Raw genomic sequence first — 20,214 nt, forward strand, 5'->3', positions numbered from 1 at the left:
CGCGGCACAAAGTTGGGCTGAAGGATCAAATATGATAGCTACAGGGTTGGGTGTATAGGCGACTACCAAAGTTTACTTTTCACAATTCATACTAGAGGGAATTGCTGAATATAAGTTCTCTAAAACACCCTATATGATGAGCTTTAACCACAAGCATGTAACATACACAAAGAAAACTAAGCAAGGAAGTAATAGACAATTAAAAACTTAGCGAACGATATAACCATAAGTAATCCAGACGTAGATGTATCCTAAAGTTCACACCATTGGGATTCTAATTCCCATTTGAGAGGTGGAGTCCAAGAAATGTCATCACAACAATGTCTCACCTAGGTCTTAGAGAGACTGTGTCAAAGAATTCCCTAGCTCCTTCCACCAGCGGTTGTTCTTAGGGTTAACATCACAGCTTGGAATCTCCCCGGTGAATCCAAACCGCCTAGGTTTTCCCAGAAACTCAAGAGTAACTAATCGCATAAAACACTTGGTGTTTCAATATTGGTTTGATGAAACACATATCTACATTTCTTTCCTTTCAATAAATGGAATTTGGTTTCCTAGAAAGGGAGGAATGGAAATTTGGAGGTGGTCAACAATGGTGGAGCTTGAGATCTGGTCAACATCCACCCTTCGGAGAAGAACAAGGGTATTTATATGGCCCCACGAACACCTGCTTGTCACACCCAATTTCTACAAAACCCAGAATGTCTCAAACTTCTGGGTTCAGAACCTCATGGAAAGATTGAGATGGACCTAGAGGGGGAGGGGTGAATAAGGACAACTACAAATTTTATTCCACATATTAGCAAGTTTTGGCTTTGAGGAATATAAAGTTTGATCCTAAATAATGCTAAGGTGAGATATACAACCTATATGATGCTTGCATGGCTAAGTAACCAAAGTAAACCACAAGTAATGAGCTAGGGTTAGTAACACCTAAGACACTGGAGACGAATATGTATCCCGATGTTCACTCCCTTTGAGTGGAGCTAATCACCATTGGAGAGGTGGGAGAAACCACGAAGGCTCCACCAACATCACGAAGGCTCACCTTCTTCAACTTGAGAAATCACCATGAAGACTATTCTCAACCACTAGTGATAGACCTTGAAGCAACCTCCAAACCTCTACAAACGATGAGGTAAATCACAAGTTAATTCCTCTCGAGAGACTCCTACCGCCTAGGAGTCTCCAACCTCCAAGAGTAAGAAATGCCCAATAAACTCAAAGGGGAAACCAAATTCCTTCAGTGCAAATATAGATCAGGGGCTCCTCTCTCTTTTTCCTCAAAGGAATGGAATGATTTGATGGACGGATGCGGAGGTTATGGGGCTGTTGAGCTTTGAGAAAATGGAGTATGATAGAGAAAGAAACTTAGCTCGAAACTGGGAAAGGATAACCCCTTCTGGAAGAAGAGTGTGGGCCTTATATAGCACCACTTAAAATCTGCATGTCGCATATCATGTATCCTGGACTGTCGTCCTGGAACCATTGGAGAGACCTTCCAGGACATCCTAGTTTTCGGGGCCGACTCCGTGACATTGACTCCGGAGGGACCTTTCGGGACGCCCCAGGTTCTGGGATTGACTCTGGGACATTGACTTCGGCTGGCACCAGACACGTACGATGTCAACCGGAGGAAGCGCAAGAGGGAGGGTACAACACTCGATGCCATTGGCAAGGAGGAAGGGGACAACTCTACTTGAGGCATCAATGATGATGGCCAGATTCCTACACGCGGCGAGTAGGGAGCCGGCTCCTCTGACTTGCAGGAGCAAAGGCATGGAAGCTACAGTGGTTCTCTGTGTAAAACAACGGAGGAAAGTCAGAGAGTAAAGCAAAGCATCGTAGACAAAATAATGTAGGCGCTTACTGTAGATAAGCATGTATTTGAATCACCGTTTGTGCGTGCGTAGTGAAGCAGTGTCAAGGAACTATAGCTCCCTCTAACTTCCCTTGGCATGTTAGAGGATCTCGTTCCGGCGAGTAGGGGTCCCAACTTTTTTTGTTGGACCGACTGCTTATTTCTTTATGCTTTAATTGTAGTGTTGCAAACGCAATTGTAACGTCAGGCCGATGATATGACATGTGCGTAAGACCTTTTCTTGTGGCCATTTGGGGCAGATAAAATCGGGCATGTACCTTCGGTCTAAAACAACCATAAAGTGCATGACGTCTCATACAACAACCTTGCTAAAATCAGTCCATTGCATTTGACCCTGTTTACATATGACAAAACAAAACTCTAATTTACTAATGTGACCAATCATCGACAAAGCAGATAAATCCATATTTAAACTACACGGCATTCATGTCAACCAGAAAAAACACGCGAGACCAGTTATCTTTTCGGTCGGCATGAGTGATGTCAACTGTATAAGTACAAACTTGTCAACTTCTTTCCTCCAGAGAGGATGCGTGGCCATTAATTTTGTTAAGAAAGCATAAAGTAAATAGATAACTATGCAAAAGTTTGTAAGTAGTCGGGAAATTCCTAAAATTATGAACTTTGTGCACCTAGTTAACCTGACTCTGCCCCTACCCAACCTTTCGAAGCTTAGATCATTGCGGCCAACCCTTTTTTTTCATTCGATCCAACATGGTATTGGTTCCATTAGCAAGGGATAACAAAACAAGAAATAAAAACCTCGTCCGACCCTATTTGCATAACAACGAAAAGTAAACCCCTATTTACTCACGTGCCCCGTCATTGACGGCAAATAGAACACCCATACAACTGTACACCATTCTGCCGACCAAACCAAACCAAAACAAAACAAAACATGTGAGGCAAGTTAAACCTTGATCGACACATGCGACGTCGACTGTATAAGTAAGAGCTTTCCAACTTCTTTCCTTGCCGCCGCCAGATGATGAGCACCAAGACCCAGGCTAAAGCAACAAAAAAAAGGGTACAAGGTCAGAATAAAAACAATATAAAACCCAAATAATGCACCCAACTCCGGATAAAACAAACCAAAAGCTTTCCCTTTTGGAAAAGAAAAGGAGAAGAAACCCAAAACAATCTCAGCAGCCGGCCAAGAAGCCAGCACGACCCCCGTCGGCGTGCGCCCAACCCAAAACCAAAGCCGAGACGTCTCCCCCGAGCGGCCCAGAAAAAGAAGCGACCACCACGCCACAGTAAGAAAAAAAAAGGGGGGAAAAGGAAACCGGGGGGCGCCTCGCCCTCACGGCAAGGAAATTTCCCACCTCCACCAATCTCCCAATCTCCTCCTCGCACAAATCTCTCCGCCTCCCCCTCCCCCCACCCCCTCCCCTCCCCCGCCGCATTGCTCCCCGCGCACCGCCGGACCCCACTCGCCCCACAGGCCGGCGAGACGGCGCGCAGGAAGAGCGGGCGGGCGGCGGCGGCGGAGGCGGGCAGGGTAGCATGTGCGACCTCGTGGCCCGCACGGGTCGCCACCAGCAGCGGTATGAGGACGGCAGACGGCTCGTCGCCGGGTATGGATTGGGTCCGCCTTCCCTAATCGTTGCTCGTCCCGAATCCTGATGCTTTTAGTATCCTATATCCGATTAGATTGGGGGCGAGGGCTGCGCACGTGCGTTCATTGCCCTCCTGACCTAGATTCCTATCTCCCGTACGTGATGCTGTCATTGGTTTGATGTGTGTGGGCGTTTTGGACGCTGGAGTTTGCGCCGTCGCGGCGCGGCCTGCCATCCGGTGCTGGCGTGCTGCTTGTGGTCATGCGGTCTGCCATCCAGGGCTGGTTTGCTGCTTGTGTGAGCTCTGAATTTGTTTTTGTAAGCATGGTATATTAGTTGTAGTATATCCGATGATAGCGACAAATATTACCGTTTGTTTGTTTCGCTTGTGGATACATTTTGTTTGTGCCGCTGGTCACAGGTGGTTACAACACACAAACCATAATCCAGGTGTTTGCCCCTGATAGGTGCCCCTCTTTGAGTTTGCTCCTAGTTCAATGTTGATTTGGTAAGCTAGGGTGGACCTCTGATGTTGCTGATGGCAAGTTTTGACGACTTTACATTGCAATTTTCTGGTGAACATGTCTTCCAACTCAGTATGCGAAGTTTGTAATGAATAGCAGCAATAACTGGCATCTGAAATCTGAAGTTTTATGGTATGTCATGTGGGCATGTAAGCTTATATAGGAAATGACCCTCCTATAGTAAGAGAAATCAAAACACACCAAAGTCTCATTACATAGTATATATGGAAGAGACACTAACATAAACCAAAAATGCTTATTATTTTGCGGCAATAATACTTGGATGTAGACCGCGCTTAGACATTCCGACCATTGACCTCTTAAGGCTTAAGTTCTCTGTTTTATTCATTCATACAGTATGTATATTTCTGATGGTTGAGATGCAGGTCAGTAAACTGCATCTACAATGTTTGTTAGTTTCACAAAGCTGGCCAGAAAGCACCTTACATGAATATGGTTGAACTTCTATTGCCCATATAGCTCAAATAGCATTTTTTTACTTGTACATGTGCAGCTGTGAGGTTGCTTAACTGTCACATAGTTTTCGCCTTAATACATAGCTGAACATTTGAATGAATATTTCCTTTGGCGATTCCTGTGATAAGTCATTGTTTCTCTTCAAGCATGATTTGATAAAAATCATTGTAAACTGTGGGGTCTAACATTCACATTTTGCTGCTTTTGCATAGTGGAGACTTTATATTTTTGTCTGAATAAGTTAATTGTTTCCAGGTGCATACCATTCAGGTATAGAGCTGATGAAACTTCTGGTGATGAACAGAAAAAAGTTGTTGAAGTTCTCATGATAAACTCCCAAAGCGGACCAGGTTTATTATTCCCCAAGGTACTTATTCTTGAATTATCATAACAAGTTGTTTTTGAACATTGTGCTGCCGGCAACAAAGATTGGTATCTTAGTTCCAATGTGTTCCTTTTCCTGGCATTTATATATTTATTATGTTACTCCTCTGAGACAAATTGAGATGAAGTTTGAATGAACTGGGATGCACGTGGGAATAGTGTGTTCGGTTGATGCATAAATCACCCCTACCTAAATTTTAGAGAGCCCAAGTTTGGCCAAGGGTTAAAGGGAATGACCAAATAGCCATGGTTGCGCAACAAAGTTATCAACCACCCAAACAAAGCCCAATAGTTTGGTGCTATCCAATTGGTTGAGGCTGATTGGGGCACAAACGAAACACACCACAACATTAACATACATGTGCTTGCTTGTTTGACCTTTTTGTCTTGTAATGAACTTCTCTGCAAGTTTATGTTATGTACTTTTATTGTTTCAGCTTGTTTACAGAAGGAAGTCCGATCAGAATACATATTCACCTAGTTTTCAGATAGCATATATAGTGTTGTTTTTTCCTTTAATTGTGTGTCATTGTATTGTAGTTTTTGGGAAAATGTTACATACTAGCATGTAGAGATTCTGTTATTTTACTGCTTCGTATCGCAGGGAGGATGGGAGAACGATGAAACAGTTGAACAAGCAGCTGCTCGAGAAGCTATAGAAGAAGCTGGAGTTCGAGGAGATATAGTGGTAAGATACTTGTAAAAGATGGTATTTTCAATTTTTCATGTCAGCCTTTTATTTTTGTTTTCTTATGTATTTTTATATATTTCATGTATGCTACAAGCTGAGACATATCTCCTTTTGACTAAATCATGACAGTGATTCTGTATATTTTTGACTTGCCAGTCAATATTCACTGCGAGATTTATCCATTTTGACATCATGCATATACATTTTTTGTCTGATTGTACTAAACTGCTGCTACTATAGAATAATCAGCTTACTCATGAGCTTTTGAGGTCATGCTTTTTTTTATAATCTCCTCTGTAATGAGTCATTCTAGTTGGTGGCATCCAGTTGTGATATTAAGTTATTAACGCTAGTGATCTAACAGCTTTAGGACCTGAAAGCTATCTCGTACGAACAGTGGAATGGTTTATATGCTTCCCCTCAAAACCCATCAAATTTCATGTATATGGGAATTTTTCTTGGTTTGCGTTATACTAAACCACAGCATACCTGAGCTGAGGTTCACACTCGCATGATCTTATTAAGGGCATCTTCCTGCATTATTGTATACCGTACTCACAGACTATAGACTCTATAGTAATATCCTAGATGCATGGGTTAATGCTGTGCCAGCAGCCCAGCATGTATGATGCCTTTGCAACCGCGGTACAGCTGAAAAATCACCGGCTGTTTGTTAATTAACATACTGGATGTGCAGCGTACAACTTTATTTATGTAACTAGTTTATAAAGAAATGCAAGCAGGGCATACTTTGTTAGTTCACACTTTAGTCGGTGGGGGGAGTCACTTCAGCTGCCACAACTTTGTACTAAGGCCAGCGTAAGCGGAGAATCTGAAGGTTGTAATTAACATTGACTGCAGCCTTCTAGCTCCTGTGACAAACTGACAGTTTCTACTTGTGCCATGCTGAATGTTTGTGTAGTGGAATATTCATAATGTCTTCACTGGAGATAATACTAAACCTGTTTCCATCTTCATGCGTGTTAGAATCATTCATGAACTGTCTACTGAAGGAGTACTTGTTTAGTTCACTTGGTATAGTAATCAGCATGCCTTCCCATTGTACTTGGGCTTATATATACAGTTTTTTTTTCTGCATCAGCAATTTCTAGGCTTCTATGATTTCAAGAGCAAGACGCATCAGGACGCGTGCTGCCCCGAGGGCATGTGCAGAGCGGCAGTGTTTGCGCTGCACGTGAAGGAGGAGCTGGCCTCATGGCCCGAGCAGAGCACCCGCCGGAGGACCTGGCTGACGGTCCCCGAAGCCACGTCGCAATGTCGGTACCAGTGGATGCAAGAGGCCTTGCTGACGGGCTTCTCCGAGTGGCATGACAACTGGAGCAAAGGCGGCAGTGCAGCTGGCGACCCAATCTAAACGCAAGAAGGCGTCGTCGTCTGTCGTCTCTCACTTTCCTTTGCCTTCTCTATTCTCGTCTCTAGGCCCCAACCTTGCACGCAAATTGCAATAATACACTGTGGTGCTTTTACTTGATGATGCCTAGTAGGTCATTGACCCTTGGTTCCTGGGATTGAAGTCTTAGCGTAGTGGTATATCTCATCGAAGACGAGAATTATCACAAATTTTAAGTGTCTGATTCTCGCGGTGTCATATTATTTCTCAAAATTCAGCTTGATTTTGATTTCTTGCTCCTGATTCTGGGGATGCCTACCGTAATGTATTTTACCAGACCTGAAATCGAGAAGTGTACTTGTTGACTCAGAGCGGCCGGTGCCTCTGGTTACCAAATTACAACTGTATTTTAAGAAGTAAAACGATTTAGCTGGAAGTATATAACACACTGGCCTCATGAAGTGATGAGTAGTCTTATCTTCTCGAGAAGAGTAAATTTAATTCTAAATAGAGAATGAAACAAGAAAAAAAACATCGATACGGCGAATTGAAAAAATGTGGGGTGAGAGAGGCTCGAACTCTCGACCTCAGGATCACTCGCTTTAGCTATGAGACCTACGCGCTAGCCAACTGCGCCACCACCCCTTCGGTGTTGTACATGATATTTCAAACTTATTATTGCATGTCCAATGTATAGGCTATTTCAATTTTAACTAGCATCTACTAGTTTTTTAATCAATATGATTCGTATTGGATCAAGATATCATACATGATACAGCGATATAATAGCCTAACTGAACATAAAAATGAACCTAAACATAGAGGAGATATAACCGAGTCGGAAGACAATGGGGTGTACATATTTCCCTATTAATCACAATTTTACTAGAGTTTTTATTTACTTTATTTGAAGCACATGTGTGTATTATACATAAGTAGTCAACGGTCTTGCATACATAATGGGTGTACATTTGTACACCCAAGTACTCATGTGGCTCCGACCATGTCAGTAATGATAGACATCATTGAGAAATTCAGCCCCTGAAGTACATGCGACGACCTATAGCTCACCAAACATTGTTAAATCATTGAGATAGTAGGCCTCTCTTACGGCGTAGATTGACGATCCTGCCTGCATATCAGTAGGGGCACTGTCCATATTTAGGAAGGCAACCACGCCAAAAGTAAGAGGCTATTGAAGAAGACGATGTTATCTGGGCAGGCCATCGCTTAAGTTCATGCAATCACCTGTAGTTGACCAAAACCTCGCTGAATCGCTGCAGTAGTAGGCCATCGCTTAAGACAGAGATTGACAACCACACCCAACATATCGGCAAGGGCATCAGTCATATCTGGGCAGGCAATGGAGCTAAAAGAAAGGGGCTATTGGAGAAGACGATGTTGTCGTCGACAATGCCCATAGAGCCGCGCAGACAGGCAACACAAATAACTAGGCGGACTTTTATTCGAGAGAACATTGCGACCACTGTCAGAGCGATGCTGCCACAACTTCAAAACCTAACAAAAAGATTTGACTACACAACCGATGAGAGACGAGTATCCTCACTCCCCTGCCTCATGCGACGGCTCGAGGCTGAGGGCATGAACCAGTGAGTACAGTAAAAACCATGCGTGCAGCAGGTGAAGAATTAAACTCAGAAAAAGGAAGAATTTTCTTCTTTTTAGATCAAGAAGAATGAAAATGGGGAGTGATCTAAGTGAGAATTTTCTTGAGGTCTTTCTTTAGAGGCTTTTCAGCGGTGTCTTCTTTTCTTATAGGGCTTGGTCCTTGTATATATTTGAGGCCTTCTTTTCTCTTGGTCCACAGATTCAGCCCAGAATGCCGATATTCTTTCTTCCCCTCTCTCACCCACCCTCTCCGTGGTACTACGAGAAAAGAAAGAAAGCACCCGTCCCTCCAACGGCGCCGAAAGACGGCCGGGTTTCTTCCTTGCAGCGACCTGATCGCCATGATTCCATCACATATAATTATCACGTTGTAATCACGCATGATGATGGCGAGCTAAGCTAGCTAGGCTACATAGTTATAGTAGTATCAAATATATATGCCACACGTACGCATGCATCCAGCTGCTGGTAAGTGCGCGTGCCGGCCGACGGTAAAACAGCTGGGTTTCAGTTCAGGCGCGTGGATGCATTCACCAGCCGATTCGTTATCTTCTTATCAAGTTGGCCACTTAATCTGGCCAGGGTAACTAGCTAGCTAGGCTGCCAAGATTTGGCTGCTAAGCTTAGCTAGAGGATTGAGTAGGTCGATCAGCTGTTTTGCTTTGCTAGTTCAGTGGATGTACTGCTGATGTTTTACTGTGTCCAAACGTCCAATCGATGCATTAGAAAGTGTGGTGACGTCGTGCTCGGCGGAAGGATAAACGTCGTACGTGTGTTTTTCACTTTGCACAGTCTCTTTCTTACATAATATAGTACTATATAGTAGGATAGATAAGGTAAAAAGAATGCAGGGATAACATAATAGTAGTAGTCATGATTCTCGATGCATCTCAACAAATGAACACGGTAATTTGTGTGTGTGTGTGTGTGTGTGTGTGTGTGTGTGAGAGAGAGAGAGAGAGAGAGAGGTTCATTGGAATTTCCCATGGGAAAACAAGCAAAATTTGAGCTCATCTGGATTTCTACTCTAAATTGGGTCAAAGGGTGCACCATCAATATGATTTTGAACGTTAATCCTAGTTATGATTCAAAGGAAAGGATTTGGAGAAGCAATCGTTGATCAGATGGCTAGTAGGTTGCTTGTACCCTCAGCCTACTAGGGATTGAACCCTAGGTTTGACGCCTTGGTGTCTTATTAATGTGGATTTTTTTCCATGAGAAGTCAACGTCCCTTCCGTGACTCTGGTCTTTTAATAGGACATGTGCTTAATGTTTATTTTAAAATCATTCAAAAGGATGTAGGTTTCGCAAGTTCCAAACATTCACATGCAAAACCATGTATTCCGAAGAAGCCCTAAATTCAGGATCTGTTCTCATTCCATTTTGGCGGAGCAGGGTTCTCGTTGCTCTACACATGAGTAAGATAATGTAGTTCATTCTACTCATGCCATAAAAAATACACAGGACATATTCCTTGAGATACAAAACTATATACATAGAATACATCTCACTTGAGTGGATTTGGCTAGCTAATATACCCATCTATCTTCTCATCAAGAGACTCTTCACCGCATTATATTCTCCGACCTTCGTAGGAAGCTTCATGTTGAGATATGTTATGGCGAAAGGATGCCACCCCTCTTCGGATATATTCCTTGGGCTCGGGGCAAATAACGTCATATCTTCGGTTCAGTTAGCACCTTAGGGACTCAGGGGGTGTTCGGTTGGGCTTATTTTTGGATTGTAAGGTTGTAAGACAACAACCCAACAAATACTTGGCGTATAAACATGCATTTGGAAAACACGATGACTTATTAGTTCATAGAAATAAAAGCGCAATTATAGGTTTATTACATTCATTTATGGAAATGTTTTGGACAAAAAGCGACTAGAAAGTATGAGTTGTACAATCATGCTCATTCTTGTGTAAATCAACTGATGCATTTCGTAAGTGATAGGAGCAAATTACTTTCCTCGTAAAAAAAATATTTCTTCGTTATTAAATTATGGTTGCATGGATCCACTTGATTACAATTTCATAAAGTTACCCAACCAAATATGTCATATAACATTAAACTGCTTTGTTAAAATTATTGAATCATCAAATACATTATCTTTGTCATTCAAATAGAGCTAAATCAATAAACATGAGACTACTATTATTAAATCTTTTTTGCGGCACTTTAAAACACATGACATGCAAAGCATAGAGTATATAAAAGAGAAATAATATTATCTAGAAAGATATGCCATGTATTTTTTTTTACTATTCTAGACAATTTCCATTGAATTAAATTAGTTAAAAGATAATGTCGTGTATATATATCTCAACATAATAGATCAGTAAAATAGAACTAAATAGATACACTTACTTGTATTCCAGGATCAGTAAAATAGAACTAAATAGATTTACTATCCTGAAATCAATACATAAATGGACTCTGAGAACCCCCAGTTGTATTCAAGAATCAAGACAACATCCTTTTCGCTATAGAGAACCGACACTTGCTTTTTCTTTATGCTAGAGACAAGAAAGCACCACTAACTATAATACACACATTTAAATGTACAAGTACATTTGTGTAATTCCATATATATTCTGCCTGGTTCAATCAAAATCCCTTCTTTCATTTCTCAAGCTTATGATAAGATATATTCCATGACCGCTTGACCATCGCTGCAGCCGATACTACACGGAATCAGGGTTTTCAAAGCACAATTTCCACTTTTTAGGTTCTGGCGTAGCCTTTGATCGAATGCCAGACCACTACAAGCGGGTGGGTATCGTGGAATTGGATTCCTCTACCCAACGTGAATTCATGTTGTGCATCTTGAATTTCTTTTCTTCGAAGAAAATGGCAATAGTATGACTCGTTCTACGAAAAAAAAACCCCCCTGTTATAAGCGCCAAGTTGTAAAAAGGAACCGGACGGCAGTTGTCGTGTACACAATATGTCAACTATTCCTCTACGAAGAAAAATTCCATGGTAAAAAGCGCCAAAGTTGTAAAAAGGAACCGCCCTGCAGTTGTCGTATACACGATATGTCAACTATTCTCAATTCGAAGACACCCAAGCAACGTACTCCACATTCTTTTTCTCTTGTGCGGGAACATCATCTTCAAGTTAACATGGGAAGATATATGCACATACGCCGTGTATTTTTGACTGATGCAAAAATACAGAGGATCCCTATTCCTCCTTGCACCGAAAGAAAGAAGCAAGGGAATTATGGGTTTTAGTCAAGGCCAGAATCTGATGCATGGGAACCCCAAGCTCGGAGACTACTGGATGTTACTTAACATTAACTTTCTTCCAAAGCTGCAAGAATCGTTTGAGAAAGAGACGGCGTGAGATACGACCGTGATGATTAAGATGTGTGCTGGTGGTTAGTAACATAATAGTATCGTAGTGATTATAGGCTAGAGTGTGGGCATGGTAAGCTCACGCCTGCAGCTGCAGCTGAAGTGATGGCATGAGTGGATGAACATGCGAGATGCCACCTTTTTCACATTTCTAGACTCAAACAAAACAAGAGGTTCCTTTCTCATTCAGTGGAAGAATTTGTACCTTCTGATCTTGTTTTGGAGTCGTTTCTATAGTGGAAGTTCTGAAATTCCATGCGCTAAATTGCCAGTTCATCTGAACATTAATTATCAATTCCTTCCTAGTGTTAACCTGACCTATATATGACTTGAAATTGACATGGAACCCTCTTAGTTTAACTTTCACACCATATAAAGTTGGTCTTCACCTGTTCTTGAGGATTAGTTAACATATACTCCCTCCATCCCAAAATGTATGACGTTTTTTGACACTATATAGTGTTAAAAATGTCTTACATTTTGGGGCGGAGGGAGTCTATATTATCATTAATTAATCACTGAGTTGTTATATTCGAGTGTGGAGTCTTTGCGTGTATCACATTATTTTTGTTCCTTAGGCAAAAAGGTTAAAAGGTGCACCAAAAGGGATCACAAAATTGTCCCTGCCTCTTCGAAGCCTCAGAGGGTCATGACGGTTTAAATCTAAACTACCAAACAAATTGGTCCCACAAAAATCATCCTCGTCCAAGCAACCTAAAGGTGGGTAGTTTAAACTAGCTTTTCAAAACGGGAGGTTATTCCATTTTCCATATCTAACAGTCGGGGCAGCTCAACAATGTAACATTCTGCTCACTAGATAGCTAAGCTAATCACTTTCCATGATTCCTAATCGATCATACTAAATATAGTTTTCGCAGCACTCATCGTAGTTTACCTTTTATTGGTATTACATATGTGAAGATCACATCAAGGCTTGGCATGTCGGAAAACGATTGGTAACCGCAAAATTCTCCTTCTCCAAAAGACTAGAATTATAATAGTCGATGCTCCGTGCACGACCACAAAAAGGATGTACAATCACTTATGCCATTAATCTTTCGGCTCTAGAGCTAGAGTGACCAGTGGCGGAACCAGAAACTCACCCTGGTACAATGTAGGTAAAGTGGCCAGTTGGGCAATCTTGTTTTGTTTATCTGAAGAAAGAAAAGTTGAAGATAGCCACAAGTGGTGAATACTAAGAATCATTTAATTCTAGTGTGATGATGGCTTTAGCAAAAGGTATTCCTTGGGTACCCTATGGGATCATCACAGGTGCAGCTGAATTTGGAGGAAGCATCATTCCGATCTCCATCCATCAAAACGAGTAGATATCATCCATCCGATTGAAATCAAGGAAATCAGACAATTCAAGTCGCTCCTAATAAAGGGACCTTTCACACTTGACCTATGTGTATTTAGGATGTACATATCCAATTCAACACACACGCACACATAGAAGCACGAACACAATAAAGAGGAATAAAACCGAAGATACACCATCTAAGGAACTGGAGGGCCAAAGAGGTGAAAAATTAACACATATATATCTTACGGAAATAATTCAATTATTTTCAAGGCGAAAAAGGAGGCACGTTTTTTCTATCTCATTTTGTGTGCGTCAATTCTCTGGCCTGCTTTGGGATCGAATCAGGGGCTAGATGATGGAACTGGCTAGCTAGTAGCTAGGCACCAACATGCACTCGCACATAGTGTTCAGGCAGATCAATTCGGAATTCCTTTAAGATAATGCGTGATAAGAAAAGGCTATTCTTAGTAGCATAATGACCTGCAGGATCAGGATCAGCTCGACGTTTCATCACTTTGCATCGTCTGAGCAATTGACGTGTTTGTCGTTACATAAGAAGCCAAGTATTCAGTAGCGTTTTGCAATTTTATTTTTAATTTTTAATTTTAATTTTAATTTTTTAGAACACAATACAAACATCGACGTTCACATATATGCACGTAGCGTCATTCATATGAGCACACGCATGCACATCCTACCTCTATGAGTACCACTGAGACACCGAGACGACAACTATTTTTGCAACAACAAAATTTAGTCTTAGTATTTGTGCAACTTAGAGTGGGGTCGATGTTCATAAGAAAATCTTAGTCGATGGAATTTAGTGAAACCATAATATATAACTATACTTTTGAAAAAGATTGAATGGAAAACTACAAGCTTTTTTCCTGAGCAGATAGAAATTCTCACGTCAACTGGAAATGGTATACTCCCTTCGTCCAAGAATACAGTGCGTATTAGGTTTTTTATGTCAACTTTTTTAAACTTCTAACATAGTTCCTACAAAAGAATTAGCAAACATCTAGAACCATATCAATACCATTAAATTCTATCTTCATACGGTATACATTTTGTATCGTAGATATCGATAATTTTCTCGCTATACCCGGCCAAAGTTTGTGAAGCTTGTTTGCGAAAATCAATGTGAGCTATATATATTTATGGGCAAATGTTAAAAGTAGGTGCATGGCAAATGCTAAAAGTAGGTGTATTGGATTCTACCTAGGCTAGAGCGTGCTAAGCACAATGTGGACGTCGTCCTTTCGTCTTAAGGTGAATCTACTATTGATGGTATGGTGCGGGACGAGACAGGGCACGCCTTGTTTGCCTTCACAAGTGTCCAAGATGCATGTTGTGACGCGGAAGAAGTGGAGCTTCTCGCTTTTCTTGAGGGCCTTCGCAGGGTGGGAATTGTTGTTGCTAGAGATAGAAGGACTACTGGTGTGTTAGGGCAACTACAACGGGGATCACCAAAAGGATGACATCAAATGTCCACAGACAAGTCCGAATGTGTCCATGGACAAAAGGCGGGACGTCGGTCATCCAACCGTAGTCATTAAATTCAGACAACGGACTATGACTCACAGTGGGTCAGGCGGACCAAGAGAAAAAAGACGTGAGTGGGACATATGAACCGTGGGGAAATGTTGTCCAACTAATAGTGGGTCAGGCGGATGTCCCAACTCTCCTAAGAGCAACTCCATCGCGCTGACCCAAACAGACACGCGCTTTGTACACCTTTTGTCCGTTTGGGTCGGCCGCCCGCTCGGCGTCCGCCCTGTTTTTGATTTGGGTCGGCAGTGCGCCCAACGCGCCGACCCATATTTGCCCGCGTGGCCGGTTTGCCGCCCTTTTTCAACAAATATACACACATTTTGCATAGTTTCACAAACAAACAAATATAGCATAGTTCCACGACCCAAATAAATATATCATAGTTTACAAGCCGAATAAAAGTTAAATTGTCTGAAATACATTTTAAGAAAAGATACATTTATTGGCTGCCAACATGAGCCCACATATACTCAACCAAATCATCTTGCAGCTGAATGTGAGTTTCCCAATCACGCATTTGATGATGAAATTGGGTGAATTGTGCAAACGTTGCCACTCCTCCTCCATTTCAGGCACAACATTGTCACCCTGAAACTGAAACCCTTAATCGTAGATACGTTCCGGGCGCTCATCATCTACGATCATATTGTGCATGCTCACACAAGCAGTCGTCACCTCCCACAACTTCTTGGTGCTCCAAGTTCTAGCAGGATACGGAACGATGCCCCATCGAGATTGCAGAACACCGAAGGCAAGCTCGACATCCTTCCTAGCACCCTCTTGCTGTTGGGCAAATCTTTTCCTCTTCTCTCCGACAGGGTTGGGGATTGTCTTCACAATAGTGGTCCACTAAGGATAGATACCGTCAGCTAGGTAGTATCCTTTATTATAGTTTGTGGCCTTTGACGTTAACATTCACAGGCGGGCTATTGTCTTCGGCAAGCCTTGCAAACACGGTGAGCGTTGAAGCACGTTGATATCATTGTGCGATCCGGCCATGCCAAAGAAAGAGTGTCAGATCTAGAGATCTTGTGAGGCCACGGCCTCAAGTATGATAGTGCAAGCCCTGGCATGGCCCCTATACTGCCCTTGCCAAGCAGAAGGGCAGTTCTTTCACTCCCAGTGCATGTAGTCTATGTTGCCAAGCATCCCTGGGAAGCCCCTGCTAGCATTGATCGCCAACAAGCGGGTTGTATCTTCAGCAGTCGGCTCTCTCAAGTACTCAGGGCCAAACACTGCAACCACAGCCTTGCGGAACATGTACATGGACTCTAGGCACATAGACTCGCACATACGGACGTACTCATCAATAAGATCACCGGGCACTCCGTATGCAAGCATCCGGATAGCTGCAGTGCATTTCTGGTAAGATGAGAAGCCAATCTTTTCCAAGGGCATCCTTCTTGCACTTGAAATACTTATCGTATTCGACCACCCCTCTCGAATACGGTTGAAAACATGCCTAGCCATACGGAAACGCCGCCGGAATTGGTGATGTTTGAACAATGGGTTGGCTGTCTCAAAGTAGTCCTTCCAAAGAAGGAAATGGCTGCTCTCTCGGTTGCGATTCAACGCCAGAGTGTGCCCCAGGATCGAGCCCCGGAACAACGACCGCTGCCTACTAAGGTGTTCATGGACCAACACAACAACCACCATCTCCTCATCACCGGACAAGGAATCGTCGGAGTCGGAGAGATAACTGTGGAAAAAGAACTCGTCGGCGGAGTCCATTTGTACCTTGGGGGCAAATTGTCGAACATCTTGCGGGCGACATCGAAGAAGCTGGCCGACAAAGAGACGCGCGCCTCCCCTAGACCAGGTAGCTAGCCCAGCGGCGTCCGACGAGCGTGGCAGCGTTAGGCGAGCGCGGCGGTGTCGGACAAAGGAGCTGGCTAGGGCCACGGGGGACGACTTCGTGCTCGCGGCGGCATCGGGGTGGGTGGGTGGGAAGCTGAGGTGGCCCTGCGGCGAGGCGGTGGTGGCGGTGATGTGGGAGGTGGCGGCGTGCGGGGGAGGTGTGTGGGCGCGGACTGCTGGCAGGGACACCGGAACTGGGCGGTAGCGGTGACGGGGTGGGACGGGCGAGGGTTTGCTATTGATAGGGGTGGAAGAGAATGCCCAATGTGCCACCGACTGGCGGGCCAGGGAGAGGAGTAGGCGTGCGTCGCGCGCGTCCACTTCTTGTCTGCGCCAACGCTAATGAGGTCCAAATTTGGGCCAAGAATGGGTTGCCGGGCGGACGAAAAGCCGACGCGCGTCCGTTTGAGTCAGCGCGTTGTGCCGACTTTTCTGTCCGCGGCGACCCAAATGGACACGTGTGGATGAAACGAGTCGGCGCGTTGGAGTTGCTCTAAACCTTCCCCAGTTTGGTGCCAGTTTGGGTGATTTCGAACATTCGGACCGTTCCAAACAAATTTGCTAACTAAATTGTGTGGACCGTCTTATCCGGACATTTGCGGGCGATTTGATGACCCACGTTTGAGTTGCCCCTAGTCTCTTAATATGTAGGACCAGAACAGACCTTATCATGGGTTTTCTTGTTGCTTTGAATTGTAAACAAGTACGATAAAATATCAAACATTTTCCTCGCAAGGAAAAATCAAAGAAAATGGTAATTAACATCACAAGTCTCACAAAAACAGCTGCATTTGTATGGGGGGGGGGGGGGGGGGGGGGTAGACTCAAGTTGCAAAAATAGTATTTATACTGTATGACCTAGCAAAGCAATTTTCCAACTCTTGCATTCATATAATTTTTTGCCTTTGCTATGAAGAAGTTGCACAGAAATTGCCATGGAAATGCAAAGGAATGGTACGGCTGATGTCACATGAGACAGTTGAAGCATAACATCACTACTTTGGTCATATTTGCACCGCCATATGTCCTACCTGATAATTTATTGTTCTTCTTTTAGGAATATTTGTTTGCATTCATATATTCTAACTCGTTCTGTACCCACATATATAGCATAGCTCTTTTCTGATAGGGTGCTCGAGAGATAAGGAATGGTTGACATTGTTTTTGCAAATGGCTCTAAAGAAGTAGGTTTAGTGGTGTGCATATGTGGGGTTGCCCTACTACTAATGTGTCCCTTGTGATGACCAACTTTCCCGGTAGGCACTCTTGGGAAGTACAAACACAATGATGCATATTATTTTGTAAACAAGATACCAAGTTGGGAGTTGGATATGATTATATTCCAAGTGCATGCTTGTACTAACTACCCTATAGTATTACCTTAATTAAAGCTAGAGGCCCTTGAAGCTTTTGAACCATCCTAATTAAATAGATCCCAATATAAAACACACTCTGATTATCTAAAAAACACCCTGATTAGCGATCGCCGTTGGACTTAGCTAGGCTATTACATGTGCATAAACAATACCAAAAGGATGAGACAAATGCTAGTGTCACCCTCAAATAGAAAAACAAAAGGATCAGCATAGGGAATTCCTTTGACCGTTGCTTTATACCAATGCTAGCTGGGACCATGCATGCAAGAAGTGGAGGATGTCTTATTTAACTGGATAGCTCATAATGGAAAACCTGGGTCTGTATTATGTATGTCATGTCCTTGGATCATATACTTGCAATTGCTTTCCATTTGTGTGGTCCTTAAATGTGGAGAGTACATAAGAACCAACATGCCGTGTCCTTCTCAACTGAGCAATTATGACATCTAATTTATAATTAAGAACCAAAGCAGCCTTGTTAACTTGTCGACAGGTTCTTGGATTATTCCAAGGGGTAATCTGTAGTTTAGAATAACCATAGCAGCCATGGTTATTTTGTCCAGAGGTTGTTCCTGAAAATAATAATCAAGGCATGGTGTACGTAGTTTAGAACATACTCCCTCCGTTCCTAAATATAAGTCTTTTTAGAGATTCAAATATGGACTACATACGGAGCAAAATGAGTGAATCTCACTCTAAAATATGTCTATACATCCATATGTAGTCTATATTGAAATCTCTAAAAAGACTTAAATTTAGGAATGGAAGGGGTATATAGCAGCCATGGTAAATATCACATCGAAAATGATTTAGATACAATATTCAGTACCATGACTACAACTACAAAGGACAATATAAGTAGGAGATATGAAAGATGGCTAGATTTAATTATACATTAGCTTGTTCTATGGGAGCTTGCTGTTTTTTGTCCCTTCCAACTACTGTTGACGTCAGCTGTTTCCCTTTCATGCATTGAGCAAAATGCTTTCAGACAACAGCTCAAACAAGAACGTACTATTTAATATGAATGGATAAGGAAGTGGGCAACCAATCATTGGGTCACTGTTGCATGACGATGAAATATGCAATTCATGGAAACCGTTTCTCAACAGGTCATCAAAAATATCATCACCACACTTTTTAGCATAAAGCTAGCAAAAGAAAAACATAAGGAAGAACAAGACACCACCCAATTAGTGGTTGTGATACATCATACATAGTTTTCAAGCAAATGATAATACCATGGACTGGCTTTCGTTGTTCTAGGTGCTAATTAGTCTAATCCTATAAATACCAGCACTACCTAACAACTGCTCTTGCATACAAATTTTGTAAATATATGGTGCAAAAGTGTTGGGGCCCAATTAATACAGGTTCAATGGCTTATATCACCAGCTGCAACTTATCTTTAGTTCATTATAATTCAGTGGTGCACTATGAAATAATAGAACCACCCAAAAAGAAAGTTCTGCAAGTTGTAATGTTGACATAACTTTTCAATGTTATAACATTTTTATATTACTCAATGGCCAAGCTTGCTGTTTGGTGATTCCTTCCATCTCATATCTCTCCGATCTTCTCTTTTTGTGCACCATATAAATGGTTTGACCCTCTATTATGGAGAACAGTTTGGCTTTATTCCTCAAAAAAAGTTTGGCTTTATTCACCACAAAAAGTTTTTTAGTTACATAATAAATTTAACTTTCTCAACCAACAAACTAAATTTATAGCACATTGTACATACCATGGAACTGTTATTAGTGAATCTTCTTATTTATCAGCTATGCCCAAGTCATTGCCCATGGCTAGCTAGTTTTGACCTATAGCTAGATTGTCTTTCTAAATTTTGTTTCAAAGAATGGGTGGTTATTTTTTTCTATGTATAACAGTTCTAGGCGCGATGAACAAGTTTATGATCTTTGATGATAGTGCATTCAAAATTTTATCAAATAAATTTAGTTTGCGCATGCATGTGTAATTGTGTCATGATATCAAGTGTTGCATATTTTATTTACGTATGTCGCGGCTGCACACAAAAACTACTCTTGGTTTAAATACATGAACTGGCCAACTTCGATTGAAGTTGAACTATACATGTATCTCGGCTTCATTCTGATATTTTCCTAAATCATCAAAAAATAGGGATGGTGTTACATCAAATGAGCTAGGTTTGAGAGCGAACTATTGGTTTGATGTTTAGGAGGACGGTTGTACCACCAGCCTATTGGGGATCGAACCCCTAGTTTGACATTGTATGTGT

General features: G+C 42.3%; 1 protein-coding gene and 1 non-coding gene across 2 annotated transcripts; one reads left to right on the top strand and one right to left on the bottom strand.

Annotated features, from left to right (window-relative positions):
• The first annotated feature begins 3,111 nt into the window (after positions 1 to 3,111).
• LOC109784496 (nudix hydrolase 16, mitochondrial) lies at positions 3,112 to 7,237 on the top strand. Its single transcript, XM_020343094.4, has 4 exons — positions 3,112 to 3,459; positions 4,698 to 4,809; positions 5,431 to 5,514; positions 6,620 to 7,237. Exons 1-4 carry the CDS (start codon positions 3,389 to 3,391, stop codon positions 6,890 to 6,892), a joined length of 540 nt encoding a protein of 179 aa, XP_020198683.1. The 5' UTR covers positions 3,112 to 3,388; the 3' UTR covers positions 6,893 to 7,237.
• A 189-nt stretch (positions 7,238 to 7,426) lies between these two features.
• Positions 7,427 to 7,513, bottom strand: TRNAM-CAU (transfer RNA methionine (anticodon CAU)). The gene is given in 2 exon segments: positions 7,427 to 7,462; positions 7,476 to 7,513. It is a non-coding gene; the product is annotated as a tRNA-Met (tRNA).
• Between the last annotated feature and the right edge of the window lie 12,701 nt (positions 7,514 to 20,214).

The sequence above is a fragment of the Aegilops tauschii genome, chromosome 5, assembly GCF_002575655.3.
Source record: "Aegilops tauschii subsp. strangulata cultivar AL8/78 chromosome 5, Aet v6.0, whole genome shotgun sequence".
NCBI lineage: Eukaryota > Viridiplantae > Streptophyta > Magnoliopsida > Poales > Poaceae > Aegilops > Aegilops tauschii.